At 44.1% G+C, this 19,488-nt stretch overlaps 1 protein-coding gene across 1 annotated transcript in view; it reads right to left on the bottom strand.

Moving 5' to 3' along the window:
• The window catches only part of LOC144602934 (major histocompatibility complex class I-related protein 1-like), a 35,584-nt gene extending 22,183 nt beyond the window's left edge, over positions 1 to 13,401 (bottom strand). Inside the window, exons 1-2 of the mRNA XM_078416058.1 lie at positions 13,301 to 13,401; positions 6,699 to 6,790 (exon numbers count right to left, since the gene is read on the bottom strand). Coding sequence (XP_078272184.1) covers positions 6,699 to 6,790; positions 13,301 to 13,401 — 193 coding nt within the window. The remainder of the gene's footprint in view (positions 1 to 6,698; positions 6,791 to 13,300) is intronic.
• Between the last annotated feature and the right edge of the window lie 6,087 nt (positions 13,402 to 19,488).

Here is a 19,488-nt window from a genome sequence, read left to right as displayed (position 1 = left end):
ACCCGCAATGGCAATTCACCACAGTTATTTGGTTCACAATATATTACTCCGTGTGTCGGTAAATAGTAAAATCTAGGGGTAGGTATTGCAAATATCAGGAGGATTAAAAGAGAACGGGTACCAAAATGGTTAGCATGGACTTGGTGGGTCAAAGGGCTTGTTTCTGTGCTGCACTCTCCACATCTCAATTAGTTGCACCACATCATGTTTATGTCATAACCTTCAGTCGTTTAGTCTAATCAGGGTGACACAGTGGCACAGAGGGAGAGTTGCTGCCTTACAGCACCAGAGACCCAGGTTCAAACCTGACCATGGGTGCTGTCTGCATGGAGATTTAATGTTCTACCGTAACTGCGTGGGGTTTCCCTGGGTGCTCCAGTTTCCTCCCACACTCCAAAGACATACATGTTTGTAGGTTAATTGACTTTGCTAAAGATTATAAATTGTCCCTCGTGTGTACAGGGATTGCTGGGTAGCATGGACTCTGAGTTGAAGGGTCCATTTCTGCGTTGTATCTCTAAATCGTCATGAGCAGCAATTATAAAACAGGTTGTCCAAATCGGTTTGCACCACGCCAGTACATCAATAGCAGACTGTAAAAATACCAATGTAACATTTACCTTCTGCTTCCTGATGACCTTCTGATAGCTCACCACATTGCCCTTTGTCAGAGCGTTCCCCTATCATCTCACTGGAGAGGCCTCACATTCATACTTCCTCAAATACCACAGATTTCCTGCTAAACTATTTTCTCAACTGTTTACTCTCACTGTCTGAGCTTGTGAATACGCAGAGATAAACATCACACAAAAACAGCAGGATTGAACAACTCATTATCAACCTTGAGCACAAATTGCTAAAGTAACTCAACGGGTCAGGCAACATGTCCCTGAAGAAAAAGGCTGGATGACGTTTCGGGTCGAGACCCAATTTCAGACTCAAGAAGGGTCAGTCTGAAGAAGGGTCCCAACCTTAAAATAAACTGAATCGTGCAGCATACAAACAGGACCTTTTGCCCCATCTTGTCTACACTTGTCCACACAACAACGCTGACTGTTGCTTATCTACACTTACATGAATTATGCCCTTATCCCTCCCTGTCTTCCCTACCAAAAGTCCAAATGCTTTATAGACATAGTGATTATATCTGCCTCCACCAACTTCCCTGCAGCTCATTCCAGATAACAACTGCGGTGAAAAATCTCTATCTTATCTATACCCCTAAGATAGACACAAAATGCTGGAGTAACTCAGCAGGGCAGGCAGCGTCTCTGGAGAGAAGGAATGGATGATGCTTGGAAACGTCACCCATTCCTTCCCTCCAGAGATACTGCCTGTCCCGCTGAGTTACTCCAACAATTTGTGTTAGTTTAAACCAGCATCTGCAGTTCCTTCTTAGACAGGAGACAAAGGGTGTCAGGTAACGAGATAAGATGAGCGAAATCTAAAGCCAGAGGAAGGGCCATAGGTGGAAGGAGACAGGGGGGAGGAGAAAGATGGGGATGGAAGTACAATGAGAGAAGTGAGATGGGGGGATGCGTAATCAAAGGGAAAAGGAATTGAGTGACTGGGAGGGTGGGAGGTAGTGGGAGAAATAGGTGCACACCAGGGTGGACAGGAAAGAGCGGAAGTGGGGTGAAGGGTGGGGGTGGGGGCGGGAGAGGGGAGGAAGGAGAGGGTATTGGCTCAAATTGAAAAATTCAATGTTCATATCATTGGAATGTAAGCTATCCAAGTAGAATATGGAGTGCTGTTCCTCCAGATTGCATGTGTCCTCACTCTGGCAATGGAAGCTAAAGACAGAAAGGTCGGTCTGGTAATGGGAAGGAGAGTTAAAAGGGGCTAGCAGCTGGGAGTTCCGGCAGGCATTGACAGACAGAATGCAAGTGCTTTTTTAAATGGTCGTCTAGTCTATGCCGATGCAAAAGAGGCTACTTTGGGACACAGAAAGTGGTAGGTGCCTGGAACACACTCCTAGGATACGTGAATGCCAATACTACAGCACAATTTTTGTGGATTTACAGACACACACATGAGCAGGCAGGAAATAGAGGGGTATAGACCACATGGTGATGTGGAATTAATTTAAACAGGCATCACAGTCGGCCTAGATCTCATGGGCGAAGAAGGGTCTGGACCCGAAACGTCACCCATTCCTTCTCTCCAGAGACGCTGCCTGGCCCACTGAGTTACTTCAGCTTTTTGTGTCTTTCTTTGGTTATCAGCAGTTTCTTCCTATACATCCTGCCTTGTGCAGCATTGTTCTGTGTTTACAAATAGATTGTAAACCTAACCCCTCATTTCTTCCCCTCTCCTGTGCCCCATCTTAACTTGCATCTACCTCTGCCTTCCCCCGTCACCTTTATCCATTCCTCTATTTTCACAATTCACCATTCGTTAAACCCCTTTTCTTCTCTGGCCTTTGTCCAATCATTTGCCTGTCGGAAAATCCACTCTACAACATTTTATTTTAGTTTATTGCCATGTGTAACGAGGTACAGCGAAAAACTTTTGTTGCGTGCTAACCAGTCAGCGTAAAGACAATACACGATTACAATGAAACCACTAAAGGTGTAGAGATACATGACGAGGGAATAACATTCAGTGCAAGGTAAAGCCAGTAAAGTCCGATCAAAGAAAGTCCGAGGGTCACCAATGAGGCAGATAGTTCAGGGCTGCTCTCTCGTTGTGGTATCCATCACCTATCATCTGCCATACTTTGTCCTGCCCCTCCTCTCTTCCAGCTTTATTTGCCCCACAATCAGTCTGAAGAATGATCCCGACCCGAATCATCACTATCCCACGTTCTCCAGTAGTGCTGCCTGTCCCACTGAGTCATTCGAGCACTGTATCTTTTTTTTGTTAACCAGCATCTTCAGTTCCTCGTTTCTTCTTTTTCCTCCTTCCCAGTCCTGAAGGGTCTCTGGCCTGAAACATTAGCTCTGCTTTCCTTCCCACAGATGTGGCCTGACCTGCTGCATATTGCCAACATTTTCTGCATTTTTATTACTATTCCTGCATGCATTAATGAATTACTATCATTTTCAACACTACAAACTATGAACATTTTGGCATGCAATTCTACCGCTAAAATATCACAAAAATAAAAAACAACAGTGTTGTTCAAACAAGTAGTTTACATAGAGACATGTTGGAATTTTGAGCAATGAAATGCTGGAGGAACTCAGTGAGTCAGGCAGCATCTGTGGATGGAATGGCCAGGTAACATTTTCAGTCACGACCCGTCTTCAGTAGTTTTGAATCCAGCCACGTGCAATACATCAGTAATTTTATTAGTTTTTAGGTTAGTTTAGATTTACAGCATGGAAACAGGCCCTTCGGCCCACTGAGCCCATACTGACCATTGATCTCCCATTCACACTAGTCTTTCCCGCTTCTCGTCCACTACTGACACACCAGGGGCATTTTACATAGGCCATTTAACCTACAAACCTGCATGTCTTTGGGGTGTGGGAGGAAACCGTGCAAACTCCACAGGTGGACCCGAGGTCAGGATTTAACCTGGGTCTCTGGCGCTATGGGGCAGCAACTCTACCATTGCACCACTGTGCTGTACTTCACAAAACCCATTAACCAGCTCATCACAGGTTAATGGCAAAAAAAATAATCAAAGGAGCATTGGCAGTCATGTGTGACACTGTTCCATGATTATGGAAAATAAGTTGGGGACAGGGGGGGTAGGACTGATGAATGAAAGAATGAAGGAATTATATTTTATTGTCACTTGTACCTAGGGTACCTGGGTATAGTGAAATGCTTTGTTTTCCATACAACCTCGGCTTATCCTTGACCGGACTTTGCTGGCTTCACCTTGCACTAAACATTATTCCCTTATCATGTATCTCTACACTGTAAATGCATTGATTGCAATCACGTGTTGTCTTTCTACTGACTGGTTAGCACGCAACAAAAAGCTTTTCACTGTACATCGGTACACATGACAATGAACTAAAGTGAACATGGGCAGTACACAAGCGTCGCCATGTGTTGGCGCAGACAAAGTTACAAAAGTACCGAAAGATCCTATCCACTGCCTGCTGCCGCACATGGCAGCAGATCCCATCCCCACAGTTCCCCCTTCGTTCTCAGTGGCGCTCCCACCCCCACAGTTCCCCCTTTGTTCTCGTCCCCCCCCCCCCAAATGAGATAGCCTCCCTGTGCTGAATGCCCTACTTCTACAATGTTCTAAGTATAAGATTAGATTAAGCTTTACTCACTGTTGGACTTGGTACCTGCAAACCTTTATTACTTTGTTGTTCTCTTTGAATAAAAACATTCTTGGGTGTTCCTGTCTGAACAAACTAAAATGTGTTTGTCTCTCTGTAACGTTTGAATTCTGGTATCATGCTCACCAATCTTTATTAACATGGAAACAGGCCTTCCTGCCCACTCAGTCTGCGCTGACCATCAATCACCCATACACTAGTTCTATGTTCTCCCTGTTTCACATCCTGCACAGTAGGGGCAATTTCCAGAGGCCAATAAACCCACAATTTTTTGGAATGTGGGAGGAAACCGGAGCACCCAGAGGAAACCCGAATGGTCACAGGGAGAACGTATAAACTCCATACAAACAGAACCCATTGTCAGGACCCTTCTTGTATTTGGGGACGGAAGAACTGCAGATGCTGAATTACACCAAAGTTAGAGACGAAATGCTGGAGTAACTCAGCGGAGCAGGCAGCATCTCTGGATAGGAGGAATATACATTCATGTATCTACCCCACTTCCTTTATGTATTAATTTTTTGTAATCGGAGCAGTCTGCAAAACTCTCCATAGACATGAACAAGTGTTTATTTGGATTGCCGAGCATTAAACTCTAGTCCCCTGCAATGAAATGATGATTTAGCATTTTACAAATCAATACATTGAGGGCCCTGTTTTCAATGATATGTGCATCCCATTATTTAGAATGCCCCTTCGCGTACTCTTACACTTTCGAAGCATTATCCACACATAGAGTCACAGAGACACACAAACAGACCCTTCAGCCACCAGAGTCCATTCTGACCATGATGCACTCACTTCATACAATAGACAATAGACAATAGACAATAGGTGCAGGAGTAGGCCATTCAGCCCTTCGAGCCAGCACCGCCATTCAATGCGATCATGGCTGATCACTCTCAATCAGTACCCCGTTCCTGCCTTCTCCCCATACCCCCTCACTCCGCTATCCTTAAGAGCTCTATCCAGCTCTCTCTTGAAAGCATCCAACGAACTGGCCTCCACTGCCTTCTGAGGCAGAGAATTCCACACCTTCACCACCCTCTGACTGAAAAAGTTCTTCCTCATCTCCGTTCTAAATGGCCTACCCCTTATTCTCAAACTGTGGCCCCTTGTTCTGGACTCCCCCAACATTGGGAACATGTTATCTGCCTCTAATGTGTCCAATCCCCTAATTATCTTATATGTTTCAATAAGATCCCCCCTCATCCTTCTAAATTCCAGTGTATACAAGCCCAATCGCTCCAGCCTTTCAACATACGACAGTCCCGCCATTCCGGGAATTAACCTAGTGAACCTACGCTGCACGCCCTCCATAGCAAGAATATCCTTCCTCAAATTTGGAGACCAAAACTGCACACAGTACTCCAGGTGCGGTCTCACCAGGGCCCGGTACAACTGTAGAAGGACCTCTTTGCTCCTATACTCAACTCCTCTTGTTACGAAGGCCAACATTCCATTGGCTTTCTTCACTGCCTGCTGAACCTGCATGCTTCCTTTCATTGACTGATGCACTAGGACACCCAGATCTCGTTGAACTCCCCCTCCTCCTAACTTGACACCATTCAGATAATAATCTGCCTTTCTATTCTTACTTCCAAAGTGAATAACCTCACACTTACCTACATTAAACTGCATCTGCCATGTATCCGCCCACTCACACAACCTGTCCAAGTCACCCTGCAGCCTTATTGCATCTTCCTCACAATTCACACTACCCCCCAACTTAGTATCATCTGCAAATTTGCTAATGGTACTTTTAATCCCTTCGTCTAAGTCATTAATGTATATCGTAAATAGCTGGGGTCCCAGCACCGAACCTTGCGGTACCCCACTGGTCACTGCCTGCCATTCCGAAAGGGACCCATTTATCCCCACTCTTTGCTTTCTGTCTGTCAACCAATTTTCTATCCATGTCAGTACCCTACCCCCAATACCATGTGCCCTAATTTTGCCCACTAATCTCCTATGTGGGACCTTGTCGAAGGCTTTCTGAAAGTCGAGGTACACCACATCCACTGACTCTCCCTTGTCAATTTTCCTAGTTACATCCTCAAAAAATTCCAGTAGATTTGTCAAGCATGATTTCCCCTTCGTAAATCCATGCTGACTCGGAATGATCCCGTTACTGCTATCCAAATGCTCAGCAATTTCGTCTTTACCATTCCATCCCACTATTGAATGGATCTACAGGAGGTGCTGCCTCAGAAAGACAGCTAATATCATCAGAGACCCACACCACCCTGGCCATACTCTCAGGGCCGGCCACCCTGGACCGGGAATTTGCCCGGAAGATCTGGTCCATCCATCATGGGCCGATTTCCTGATTGTTGTGGACCGAGGATAGAGGACCCAACTGGAAGGCCCGGCTCGCCCACCCAGAGTGGAAGGAGTCAGATGGATGGCTTATAGGCAGACTGCCTGCAGGAGGGAGTGCACTGCACCTACGGTGGAGTGGGCACTGGAGGTTCTGCAGCAGCCTGGGGCTTGGCTGTTCCAGACGCCGCTCCAAGAGGCAGGGCGCATGGACCAGTTGTGCCCTGCAGCAATAGAGGACACCACAGCTTCGCTTGGCCAGGCTGACCCTGTAACAACGCTGGGACAATGGGCCTCATGGTCAGGGCAAGAACCCTGTTACTACTTACAACAACTGGGACTTGAAAATGGCACCAAAAACTGGTGACACTGTATACTGTCTCAGCGTATTACTGCTATACACTTGTACTGTATCTGAGATGCTTATCTAAGATGTATCTAAGGGCTTATCTATAGTGATACTTGTACTAAACTGTATACAAAAATGAATTTCACTGTTCCTTGGCACATGCCACAAATAAAATACCATTGAACCAATGAACTACCTTTGAGGTTAGAGAGTCTGAGAACTGTGAGCTCCAACAGCTTTTTGTCACCAGCAGCAGGCTTTTAAACACTGCACAACACTAACCACAACCTTACCTCAACAACTCTGATCTGCCATGGACTTTATTTTGGTTGCAGTAAGGACATTTTGTTTTTGCACTATTATGGTCTGGTTACCTGGTATTACTAATATTAATTTATTCCATCACGGACGGGTGTATATTTAATATGTGCTTAAGAATTTCATTGTTCCACTGCCAGTATAATGACAATTAAATTCTCTTTACTCTCGACCAACCCATTCTTATTCTTCCCAAATTCCCATCATCTCTCTCCAGATTCTATCATTACCTACAAATGACAGTCAATTTACATTGTGGAGACAAGGAATGACAAATGTTGGTTTACAAAGAAAGAGACACACAGTGCTGGAGCAACATAGCGGGTAAAGCAGCATCACTGGAGATCATGGATATGTGATGATGGATAGATGTTACGGGTCAAGACCCCTTCTTCAGTCTCTAGACCCTACCCATGTTCTCCGGAGATGCTGCCTGACCGGCTGAGTTACTCCAGCACTTAGCGATGGACACAAAATGCTGGAGTAATTCAGCTGGACAGGCAGCATCTCTGGAGAGAAGTAATGGGTGATGTTTTAGGTCTAGGCCCTTCTTCAGATTTTGTCATCATTGTGCTAACTTGCTCCATCCCATTCACTCATCATCTTTCTGATTGGAAAATATTCATACCTTAAACTCTGAGGAGCTGCATTTAAATATCTAAGACCAACAGCTCTTTCATTCAAAGCATATCTTGCATTCATTTGTTCTGATATCTCTCTATACCACTATCTGTATCTCTCATTTCGCTTTCCCCTGATTATCAGTCTGAAGAATGGTCTTGCCCCGAAACATTACCTACTCCTTTTCTCCAGAGTCACTGTCTGACCCACTGAGTTACTCCAGCTTTTTTTGACCATCTTTGGTTCAAACCAGCATCGGCAGTTCCTTTCTACACAGCTCCTCGCCCTGCATTTTCCCCAGCGATGCAATCCATCTTTGTGTTTTAGTCAAGAGTTGAGTGCTTAATTGTCATATATATATTTTTTTAAAACTATGTCTGTTTCCCCGACACCAAAAAGTGTGTGCGTGCGTGCGTGTGCGTGTGTGTGTGTGTGTGCGCGTGTGCGTGTGTGTGCGTGCGTGCGTGTGCGTGTGTGTGTGTGCGTGCGCACACACATACACAGAGAAATGGAACAAAGATTTTTACTTAGAGCAGGATAACAGGTCTGTACACACAATACACAAATCAAGGTATGTCCACTTTGAAGAAGTTCTCCTCCCTCTTCGACGGCTTTTGTCCCGCCCCCCTGACATCAGTCTGAAGAAGGGTCTCGACCCGAAACGTCACCCATTCATTCTTTCCCGTGATGCTGCCTGACCTGCTGAGTTACTCCAGCATTTTGTGAATAAATCGATTTGTACCAGCATCTGCAGTTATTTTCTTATATTCCTAACCTCAATACTGATACAAACAAAATCTCAAAGTCCTTGGTGCAACCAAAGACAGTCCATATAATTTCACAGTTGAGGTTGGTGTTGTGTAGTGTTCAAGTGCGTGATGGTGATGGAAGCTATTCTTGAACCTGGAGGTCATGGTTTTCAAACACCTATACTTTCTTCCCCATGGTAGGAGGTAATGAGAGCGTGGCCAGGGTGATGATGTTGACTACCTTTTTGAGGCAGCGTCTCGTATAGATCCCTTCGATGGGGGGGGAGGTCAGTCCCCATGATGAACGGGGCAGTGTAACTTCCTGATTATTCACAAATATAAGTACTTCATCTGAAGAGCAGGCCTAAGTTGTAGAATTGCTCCCTAAATATCCCAGCCTCTTATTTTTCCTTCACGATGCACCTTAAATGTTTATTTTGCTAATTGTCATGTAATGCCATGACACTGCTCAAAGTAAAATTTTACAAAATAATGTGCTTACAAATCTCATTGTAGCATTTTCCCACATTGGAACTGCTATAAATATGTTATTCTTTATATCTTTGTCTGTTTCTCCTTTCACCAATTTAGATTATTACCATCGAAGGATAATGTCATTGTTTCGTATGGCTCCATAGATGCGTGCTGGAATGTGATTGCAAGATTATTAAATTCTTCCCATATTGAACAATGAACTACACTAAACTCAACTATGAATAATGAACAAAATAAAGACAAATTGTTGGAGTAACTCAGCAGATCAGGCGTCATCGCTGGTGAGCATGGAAAGGTAATGTGTCAAGTTGGACCTTGCAGACCAATGGACTGTCTTTGGCTGAACTAATTATTCAAGGTGTATTTGCATAAGTATTGGAATTATCAATTCACTGAACTTTTATTATGTTATCTGTTTGTATTGTCTTACAGGTCTGCTATGCTGCTGCAAGCATTTCATTGTTTTGTAGTCATAACATGACAATTGAACACTCTTGACTCTCTCTCCTTCTTGACTCTCTTGTGGAGTGTGAACAAACATAACACAAGCTGAAGGTTGCCATTCATCCTTTGTCCCCAATCTCTGATATTCTATAAGATCATAACTGATCCTCTAGCAGAAGACCATTTTTCCGAACTAAGCTACGATTCCTTTTGTATCGAAGCATCTTCCTATCCCTGCCTCAAGCACCTGATTGACTGAATGCCCACAGCCTTCTTGGGCAGAGAATTTGAAAGACTAATTACCCTCTGGGTGAAAAGATTTCACACCGAATTCAGTGATTCATTGGTATTTATTTTCACATGCACCTAGGTACAGCGAAATGCTTTGTTTCACAAACAACTCGGTAAAATCATATGGCAGACCTAACCGAGGCAATACACAATTGTCACCGTGTTTTGGTGCCATAAGAATGTGTGAACCCTTATTTTTAAACTGTGAATTTTGGTTCCAGACATACCAGTCTGGGGAGAAAAAAAAGAGCATCCCTCATGTTCATGAGCACTTGGTACTAACTATTCATAACTTCAAAAGTCATAGGAGAAGAATTAAGTTGTTCAGCCCATCGAGTCTACGCCACCATTTAATCATGGCTGACCTATCATTCCCTCTCAACCCCATTCTCCTATCTTCTCCCTGTGACCTTTGACATTCTTACTAATCTTGCGGTAGAGTTGCTGCCTTACAGCACTTGCAGTGCTGGAGAAACCGGGTTCGATCCCAACTACGGCTGCTATCTGTACGGAGTTTGTACGTTTTCTCCGTGACCTCGTGGGTTTTCTCCGAGATCTTCGGTTTCCTCCCACACTCCAAAGAGGTGCAGGTTTGTAGGTTAATTGCCTTCGTACAAGTGTAAATTTTCCCCAGTGTGTGTAGGGTAGCGTTAATGTGCGGGGATTGCTGGTCAGCACAGACTCGTAGGGCCGAAGGGCCTTTTTCCGTGTTGTTTTTCTAAACTAAAAACTAAACCTAACTAATCAAACATTTGTCAATCTCCGCTTTGACATACCCAATGACTTGGCCTCTACAGCCATCAGTGGCAATTAATCCCACAGATTCACCACCCTCTGACTAAAGAAATTCTTCCTTATCTCCTTTCTATTTTAACTTCCACTTTTGCATTACTTTGATATTATAAATGGCCAAAGGAGGGGGGGGGGTACGTTTGAGTGTGCAGGGAGACCATTATTAGAAAAGGCAAAATGTTCTGGAGCAGCTCAAAGGACCAGGCCGCATCCCTGGAGAACATGGACGGGTGACATGTAGGGCTGGGACATTATTCGGTTTTGCTAAATGCATTCAGGCACCCGTGTCAAATTGGTTCCAATATGATAATTTAGTGTGGCAGAAGGAATGGCAGATGCTGTGTGAGGAAGGGCGATACCACATGCGATATCTACTATAATTATTCCAAGTAGAAACGTGACTGTGTTAATCAGTGCAGATCATCAGCACAAGAAAATAGGAGCTGGAGACGGCCACTCTGCCCCTTAAGCATGAACCATCATTCAATATGATCACAGTTAATTTATCCAAAGCTTTCTTCCTCTCTCTCTGCCAGTTTACCACAGCCCTTAGTTCTCAGTTCCTCAAATATTTACCTGCCTCCAGAATGCTGCCTGGATTAGAGGGTATTACCTCGAAGAGTGGGTTGGACATGATCAGAACCAGGAAGTGAATGTTTATCTACTTTCCACTACCCATCCATTCCTCCTGACTCCCTTCTATTGACTCTGTTTACACCTCCCGCTGCCTCAGCAAGGCCAGCAACATAATCATGGATGAATCATACCCTGGCCACTCCCTCTTCTCCCCTCTCCCTTCAGGCAATAGGTACAGAAGTGTGAAAACGCACCCCACCAGATTCAGGGACAGTTTCATCCCAGCTGTTATCAGGCAACTGAATCATCCTACCACACAACCAGAGAGCAGTGCTGAACTACTATCTACCTCTTTGGTGACCCTCGGACTATCCTTGATCAGACTTTACTGGCTTTACCTTGCACTAAACATTATTTCCTTATTATGCATCTATACACTGTGAATGTATTGATTGTAATCATATATTTTCTTTCTGTTGACTGGTTTGCATGCAGCAAATGTTTTTCACTGTACCTCGGTGCACATGACAATAAACTAAACTGGAAACTGAAATTCTATTGTCAGGGAAGAGATTAACAAGAACCCAATGGGAAACTAATCTACCAGAGAAAGTAGCTGAGGCAGATACAGTAACAACATTTAAAAGACATTTGGGCAGATACATGCATAGTTTAGATTAGTTTATTGTCACGTGTACCTAATCAAGAATCAAGTGTTTCATTATCATGTGTTCCAGACAGAACAATAAAAAAATTACTTTCAGCAACACTATATATATATATATATGGTGTGCAGTGAAAGAATATATATAAAAAAGGAATGTTTGAGAACGAAATCAGCTTATATATATTCTTTCACTGCACACTATATGTATATATATGTGAAAAAATACATATAAAAAAGGAATGTTTGAGAACAAAATCAGCTTAATGCGGGCAAATTGGAGTAGCTTAGATGGGGCATCTTGGTCAGCATGGATGAGTTTGGCCGAGGTGCATGTTTTCCTGCTGCATGACTCAAAGTAAATGTGAAAAGATGGGGAAATGTTCGTAAAACTGAGGTTTCACTTCCCCTCTTACCAATGACAAGTTCACGTTACAGGAGTAGGATTAGGCTATTCGGCCCATCGAGTCCACGACACCATTTGATCATGACTGATCTCTGCCTCCTAATCCCATTTTCCTGCCTTCACCTCCATAACCCTTGACACCCATTCTAATCAAGAATTTGTCAATCGCTGCCTTAAAAATATCTACCAACTTGGCCTCCACAGCCCAGTGACAGTTAGTTCCACAGATTAACTACCCTCTGACTAAAGAGGTTCCTCCTCACCTTCTTTCTAAATGAGCACCCTTTAATTCTGAGGCAACGACCTCTGGTCCTAGACTCTCCCACCAGTGGAAACATGCTTTCAACATCCACCATCTGTGTTTTTCATTATTCTGTAAGTTTCAATGAGGTTCCTCCCTCAACCTTCTCAACTCCAGCGAGTAGAGGCCCAGTGTTGCCAAACGATCATCATATGTTAACCCACTCACTCATTCATGGAATCATTCTTGTAAACCTCCTCTGGACCCTCTCCAGAGCCAGCACATCCTTCCTCAGATTGGGGGCCCAAATTTGCACACAGCGCTTTTAGAGCCACAGAATGACATCTCTGTTTTTGTATTCCAGTTCCCTTGATATAAATACTAGCATTGAAATTGCCTTCCTGACTACTGATTCAATTCGCAAATTAACTTTTTGGGTGTCCTGCACCCTCATGTCACTGTGCGCCTCCGATTTCTAGATTACTTCTCAATTTGGAAAATAATCTACGCCTTTATTCTTATTACCAAAATGCATGACTCCACACTTTGCTATACTGAATGTCATCTGCCCACTCTCCTAATCTGTCCTAGTCCTTGCTTCCTCTGCACTGCCTAAAATAGGCGCCATCTATTTTATGATCATCTGCAAACTTGGTCACAAAACCTTCAATCCCCTTATCCAGATCATTTAAACACAACTTAAACGTGACGACTGCACGTTTGGAGTTATCGCTAAGTCAATAACAAAATGCAGTGTGTGTTGATCTTTTACTGATTTTGTATTGTACTTGTGCCTCGTCCTCTTCCGACATTTAGCCATAAACTGGAACTTGATCCTGTCAAACAACGGCCTTTCTTGTTTCCCGCCTCTCCCACATCGTAATCCCATTTCTTACAACAAGAACTTGAAATCAAAGATGTTTTTGTTTCAAACCGCGTCGCACCTGTTTGTTTTACACGAGTTTAAATCAGATTAAACCAGCATCTGTAGTTCCTTCTTACACAAAGGAAACCGGGTATGGTGCAAATCAAAGCAGAAACTCCAGTCTGGATTGTCCTGAAACAGGGTGATTAAACACTTTTAACGTTCGCATGAACCTCAGACTGAATGTGTAATGCGCGCTTTTTAAAACCGAGTCGCCTCCTGTCCAGATTGAGAAAAAGTCAAGACGCTTTAGCCAGTAGCGAATAAAACGAGAATCGTTAACTTACCGGCTAGAGCCTCTTGTACGCGGAATAAACTCAGCAAGAGCAACAGAACCATTCTGCGCACGGCCTCTTACAGTCAAGAGCAGCGACTGAACCAAACCTCAACAACAGTCCATCAAAGCAGGACCTCACCATGCAATCAGAGTAAAAATAACACTCATCGTCACCGGTTGTCGAGCGAGGTCATTGGACCAGCACGAACAATTCACTGCAATGGAGACACGAGGAGGTGCAGATGCCGATTTACAATAAAGAAAGACACTGGTAGAACTCAGAAACATAGAAAATAGGTGCAGGAGTAGGCCATTCGGCCCTTCGAGACTGCACCGCCATTCAATATGATCATGGCTGATCATCCAACTCAGTATCCCGTACCTGCCTTCTTTCCATACCCCTGATCCCTTTAGCCACAAGGGCCACATCTAACTCCCTCTTAAATATATCCAATGAACTGGCCTCAACTACCTTCTGTGGCAGAGAATTCCACAGACTCACCACTGTCTGTGTGAAAAAAAACTTTCTCATCTCGGTCCTAAAAGACTTCCCCCTTATCCTTAAACTGTGACCCCTTGTTCTGGACTTCCCCAACATCGGGAACAATCTTCCTGCATCTAGCCTGTCCAACCCCTTAAGCATTTTGTAAGTTTCTATAAGATCCAAACTCAGCAGGCAGGTAGCAACTCCGGAGAGCATGGATAGGCGACGACAGACACAAAGTGCTGGGGTCACTCAACGGGTCGAGCAGCATCTCTGGAGAAAAAGGATAGGTGACGGCAGACGGGGAGATAGCTGGAAGCGAGATGGAGGCAGGACGAAGCCTGGCAAGTGATAGATGGATACAGGTGAAGGGAAGTTGATTTAATCGGCAGATCATCGGGCAAAGGCCAGAGATGAAAATACAAAATGTCTGAGACAAGGATACAATAATTGCAAATTGTAAACCCTGAGCAAGAAATTAACGTGAAACACCTGTCCTTATTCCCCCCCCCCCCCGACTCAACTCCATCCAAGGACCCCAACGGTCTTTTCAGGGGAGAGAGAGGTCACTTGCACCTCCTCATCGACTGTATCCACTGTTCCAGGTGTTAACCTCCCTACATCGGCGAGACCAAGCCAGGCTGGGCGATTATTTCGCCTCCGCTCAGTCTGCCTAAACCTACCTGGTGTCCCGGTTGCTAAACACTTTAACCCCCCCGCCTATTCCCACACTGACCTTTCAGTCCTGGGCCTCCATTGTCAGAGTGAGGCCCAGTGCAAATTGGAGGAACAGCACCTCATATTTCGCTTCGGCAGCTTTCACCCCAGCGGTACGAACATTGACTTCTCTAACTTCAAGTAACGCTTGCTTTCCCTCTCTTCTCTCTCTTCCTAGTTCTCCCACCAGTCTTACTGTCTCCGACAACATTTTATCTCTATCTGCTTTGTTGTTAACTTCTCCCAGCTAACAATGATCTATTCTACATTTTCCCTGATCACCATTCCCATTGTCCTATTTTCATACCTAACACTTCCTTATCTGTGTATCTCCCTCTTCCCTGACAGTCTGAAGAAGGCTCTCGACCCTAAATGTCACCATTCCTTCTCTCCAGAGATATTGCCTGCCCTGTTGAGTAACTCCAGCATTTTGTGTCTATCTTCGGTTTAAACCAGCATCTCCAGTTCCATCCTACACATTTCATTTTCATCCATAACCTTTATTCATCCATCTGCCAATTAACCCCACCCTCTCCCCACCTTTAGTTCCCTATCACTTGCCGGGCTTTGTCTCTCCCCACCCCTACCCCATCTCCCTTCCAGCTTCCTATCCCCACTATAGTCAGTCTGAAGTAGGATCCCAATCTGAAACAGTGTCTATTAATGTGCTCCAGAGATGTTGCCTGACCTGCTGAGTTACTCCAGCACTTTGTTTTTTTCGCACGCTATAGCAAATGGAATAGATAACATATGGCAGGGCGTAGTTGCCTAGAACTGTAATTACGTTTCAGATAACGCTCCATTCTTATGCTGCTAACTGCTCCTAACGTTACTTTATGGTTCAGGAGACCCATAAATCCAATTGCATATCCTGACTTGAATCATTCCAATGCGGAACAAAAAGAAGGAAACCAAACACAGTCCACAGCTGGTAGAGCTGCTGCCTCACAGCACCAGAGACCTGTGTTAGATCCTGACCTCAGGTGCTGTCTGTGTGGATTTTGCTAATTCGGCCTGTGACCACCTGGGTTCCCTCCAGGTGCTCTGGTTTTCTCCCACATTCCACAGATGTGTGGGATTGTTGGTTAATTGACCTCTGTAAATTCCCCCTAGCTTGTGTAGAGAATGGACAAGAAAGTGGGACAACATTGAACTAGTGTGATGTGGTGACCGATGGTCAATATGCTGGGCTGAAGGGCATGTTTCCATGTTGTATCTTTCAACTCAAAATGGAATTCTGTGAAGTAGTTATATTGGAAGCTAGTTTGGACATTGAAACTGTGCAGCGCATAGTGGTGGATATAGACGACACTGGTGTCTACACGTTTAGTAAGGACCTATCTCTCAGGTATGGGGAGAACGTACACAATAGCATTGGTATTGGTTTATTATTGGCACTTGTATTGCGATACAGTGAAAAGCTTTTGTTTGCGTGCTCACCAATTAAATCAGATCAGGAATGACTAAGGGATTGTATTGAATGACAGGGCAAGCTTGTGGGCCTGTTTCAATGCAATAAACTCCATATTAACGTACCATATATAGAATGCACATGGTTGGTGGTGAGCCCAAAATGTTGCTTTTGTAATTCGAGATATCCTCAGTGTCGGAGCGGTAGAGTTGCTGCCGACAGCAGCAGAGACTTGGATTGATCCTGACTATCAGTGCTGTCTCTACGGTGTTTGTATGTTCTCGCTGTGACAGTGTTGATTTTCTCTAGGTGCTCCGGTTTCCTCCCACATCTCCAAGAAGTACAGGGTTTTAGGTTAACTGTCGTTGGTAAAATTGTAAATTGTCGTTGATGTGTGTATGGGGAGTCAGTGAGGAATCGGTGGGCCGAAGGGCCTGTTTCCGTGCTGTACCTCTGAAGTCTAAAGTCAAAATGTTAATTTCTATTCAATTTAATTTTCAGCTCTTAACCAAAATCATTTCAATCAATCTAAAGATGTCTGTGTTTCCCTCTCACTACACCAGATTTAAGTCTGCACTTTTGAAAATGCTTATAATTTTTCTTGGATAGTGCTATACTAATTCACTTTTGTTACAGAAGTTATAACTCTCAGCAGTGACCACAGTAAGCAAGAGACATCAAATACTTGAACACAAGAAAGGAGAAGCAGGAATAGGCCCACAAGTCTCTGACAGAACTAGTCCATACCAATGTTTTAGTCCATATTACTCATCCACTGATCTAGGCCACATTATTCTGCTTCCTTCTCCCTAAAATTTAGTTTAGTTTATTATTGTAATGTGTACCAAAAGATGGTGAAATACTATGTTTTGCACGCTATCCAGTCATAACACACAATACATGAGAGCAATCATAGACAAGTAAGAGTGCAATGATTGTCGTGGTTAATTGTGGAGATCACAAGAACAATGAAGCATTTGTTGGCATGAGTAAAGTCTGTTCTGCAGCTCAATTAGGTCATGACTGATCTACACTTGACTACAACTTCCCATTCTTGCCTGTAGCCAATAACGCACAACTTCCAAAAGAAACAAATCCATCCTTCCCAGTAACGTAATGAATCAACACTCTGTGCAGTTAAAAATTCCCACGAATCATTATCTTCTGGGAGAAAAATAAAACAATTTTCTGCTCAGTTTGAAACCTTGGCGTCCAAGTTCTAGTTTCCTCCATGAGGGAACCATCAAGAACAGGAGGAAATAGAACAATAGTCGGCTATCAGCCCCACCAAACTTGACCCACCATTCAATATGATGATCACTGATCAGTTGGCTTCAGCTCCTTAGTTTAGTTTGGTTTAGAGGTACAGCATGGAAACAGACCCTTCGGCCCATCGAGTCTGCACTGACCAGTGATCCCTGCACACTAACACTATCCTACACACACTTGGGGCCAATTAATCTACAAACCTGTATGTTTTTGGAGTGTGGGAGGAAGCTGGAACCACCGGAGAAAACCCACGCAGGTCACAGGGAGAAAGTACAAACTCCATACATACAGCACCTGTGGTCAGGATCAAACCAGAGTCTCTGGCTCTGTAAGGCAGCAACTCTACCACTGCGCCTCCGTGTCACCTCTTGCATCACTGTGCTGCCAACACAGTTCTATCCAATCCATATGGGACAAATTACAGATCCCAATTAACCTACATCCCTGCAGCTCTTTGGAATTTGGTAGGAAACCGGAGCACCCGGAGAAAACACATGCAGTCACACAGAAAACTTACAAAGTTAGTACAGACAGCACACATAGTCAAGATCAAACCTGAGTCACAGGAACAGCAAGGAAGCAACGCTATTGCTGTGCCACTGTGAGGCCCCTCTGTTTGAAATGTGGGTGGCAAGTTCTATCTTTATTCATGAAGGTAATTGTCAAGAGCATCAGAAAATTGTGCAGGAGTAGAGTATTTCTCCTCTGTTCCATTGCTCCGTAACCCTCAATTCCTTGAATCTTTCAAAGATTTCTCTATCTGTTCTTAAGCATATCTAATGCCTTAGCCACTACCACCACTGGGCACAGAATTCCAGCGATTCACTCCCTTCAGATAAAAATAATTTTTAGGCACCTCAGTTTTAACCAACTGGTCCCTTATTCTGTAGTTGTATCCCATTGTATTTAGACTTTCCCACCAGTGAAACATCTCAACATCTATCATGAAAAGCCCCTGAAGATATTGCATGCGTGAATAAGGTAATTCACCATTTTCTAAACTCCAAGGAATGCAGAACTAAACTGTTTACCACTCTTGATGGGACAACCATGGGAAGAAATTCCAGTTATGGACACTATCATCCTGCATAATTACAAGAAAACCTCCCTATTCTTCAACTCCATCCCCTTTGCAGTAAAGACTGCATTATTTTCATTGGTTATTGGGCCTGTTGCTGACTTATTTTGATGCATGCACTTGAATACCCAGATCCCATCTGAACTTAATTCATTTACAATCTCTCTCCATTTATACAATAATTCACTATTTCAGGTTTAGCTTGAGGTTTGTTATTGTGATGTGTACCAAGGTATGGTGAAAAGCATTGTTTTTGCTGCTGTATTCATAAATACAATCAAGCCAAACACAAGTACAATAGGCAGGCTGAAAGACAAGATACAGAGTGAAGAATATAGCTCTCAAATTTATAGTACAACAGTTCCAAAGACAAAATCCAGTCCACATTGAGGTAGAGGAGAATTGGGACAGGGTCCTAACATATAGAACGACCATTCAAAAGCCTGATAACAGGGGGGAAGAAGCTGTCCTGAGTCTACACCTCTAAGTTCTGCATCTTCTGCCTGATGGGAGTGGAGAAAAAGGGAATCACTAGTGTGAGAAAGGTGGTCCGGCGCGGGGGAGCTGAGATCGTCCTGATGTGGGAACTTGATCGCCCGGATGCAGAGGGCCCGGCCGCCGGCTATGGGAGCCAAGATCATCCCTTCAACAGAAGGCTGCAGGCCCCTGACAGCGGGAGAACAAAGAAGGGAAGAAATTGAATTGTTTTTCGCATTCCATCACAATGAGGAATGTGGAGGAGTTGATGTGGTGGATGTTTATGTTAAAATGTATTTTGTGTGTCTTGGTGGGTTTTATTGGTATGACTGTATGGC

This window comes from Rhinoraja longicauda, chromosome 19 (genome assembly GCF_053455715.1).
Source record: "Rhinoraja longicauda isolate Sanriku21f chromosome 19, sRhiLon1.1, whole genome shotgun sequence".
NCBI lineage: Eukaryota > Metazoa > Chordata > Chondrichthyes > Rajiformes > Arhynchobatidae > Rhinoraja > Rhinoraja longicauda.
Note: the sequence above shows the minus strand (reverse complement) of the source record. Positions and strands in the feature narration are given on the sequence as shown.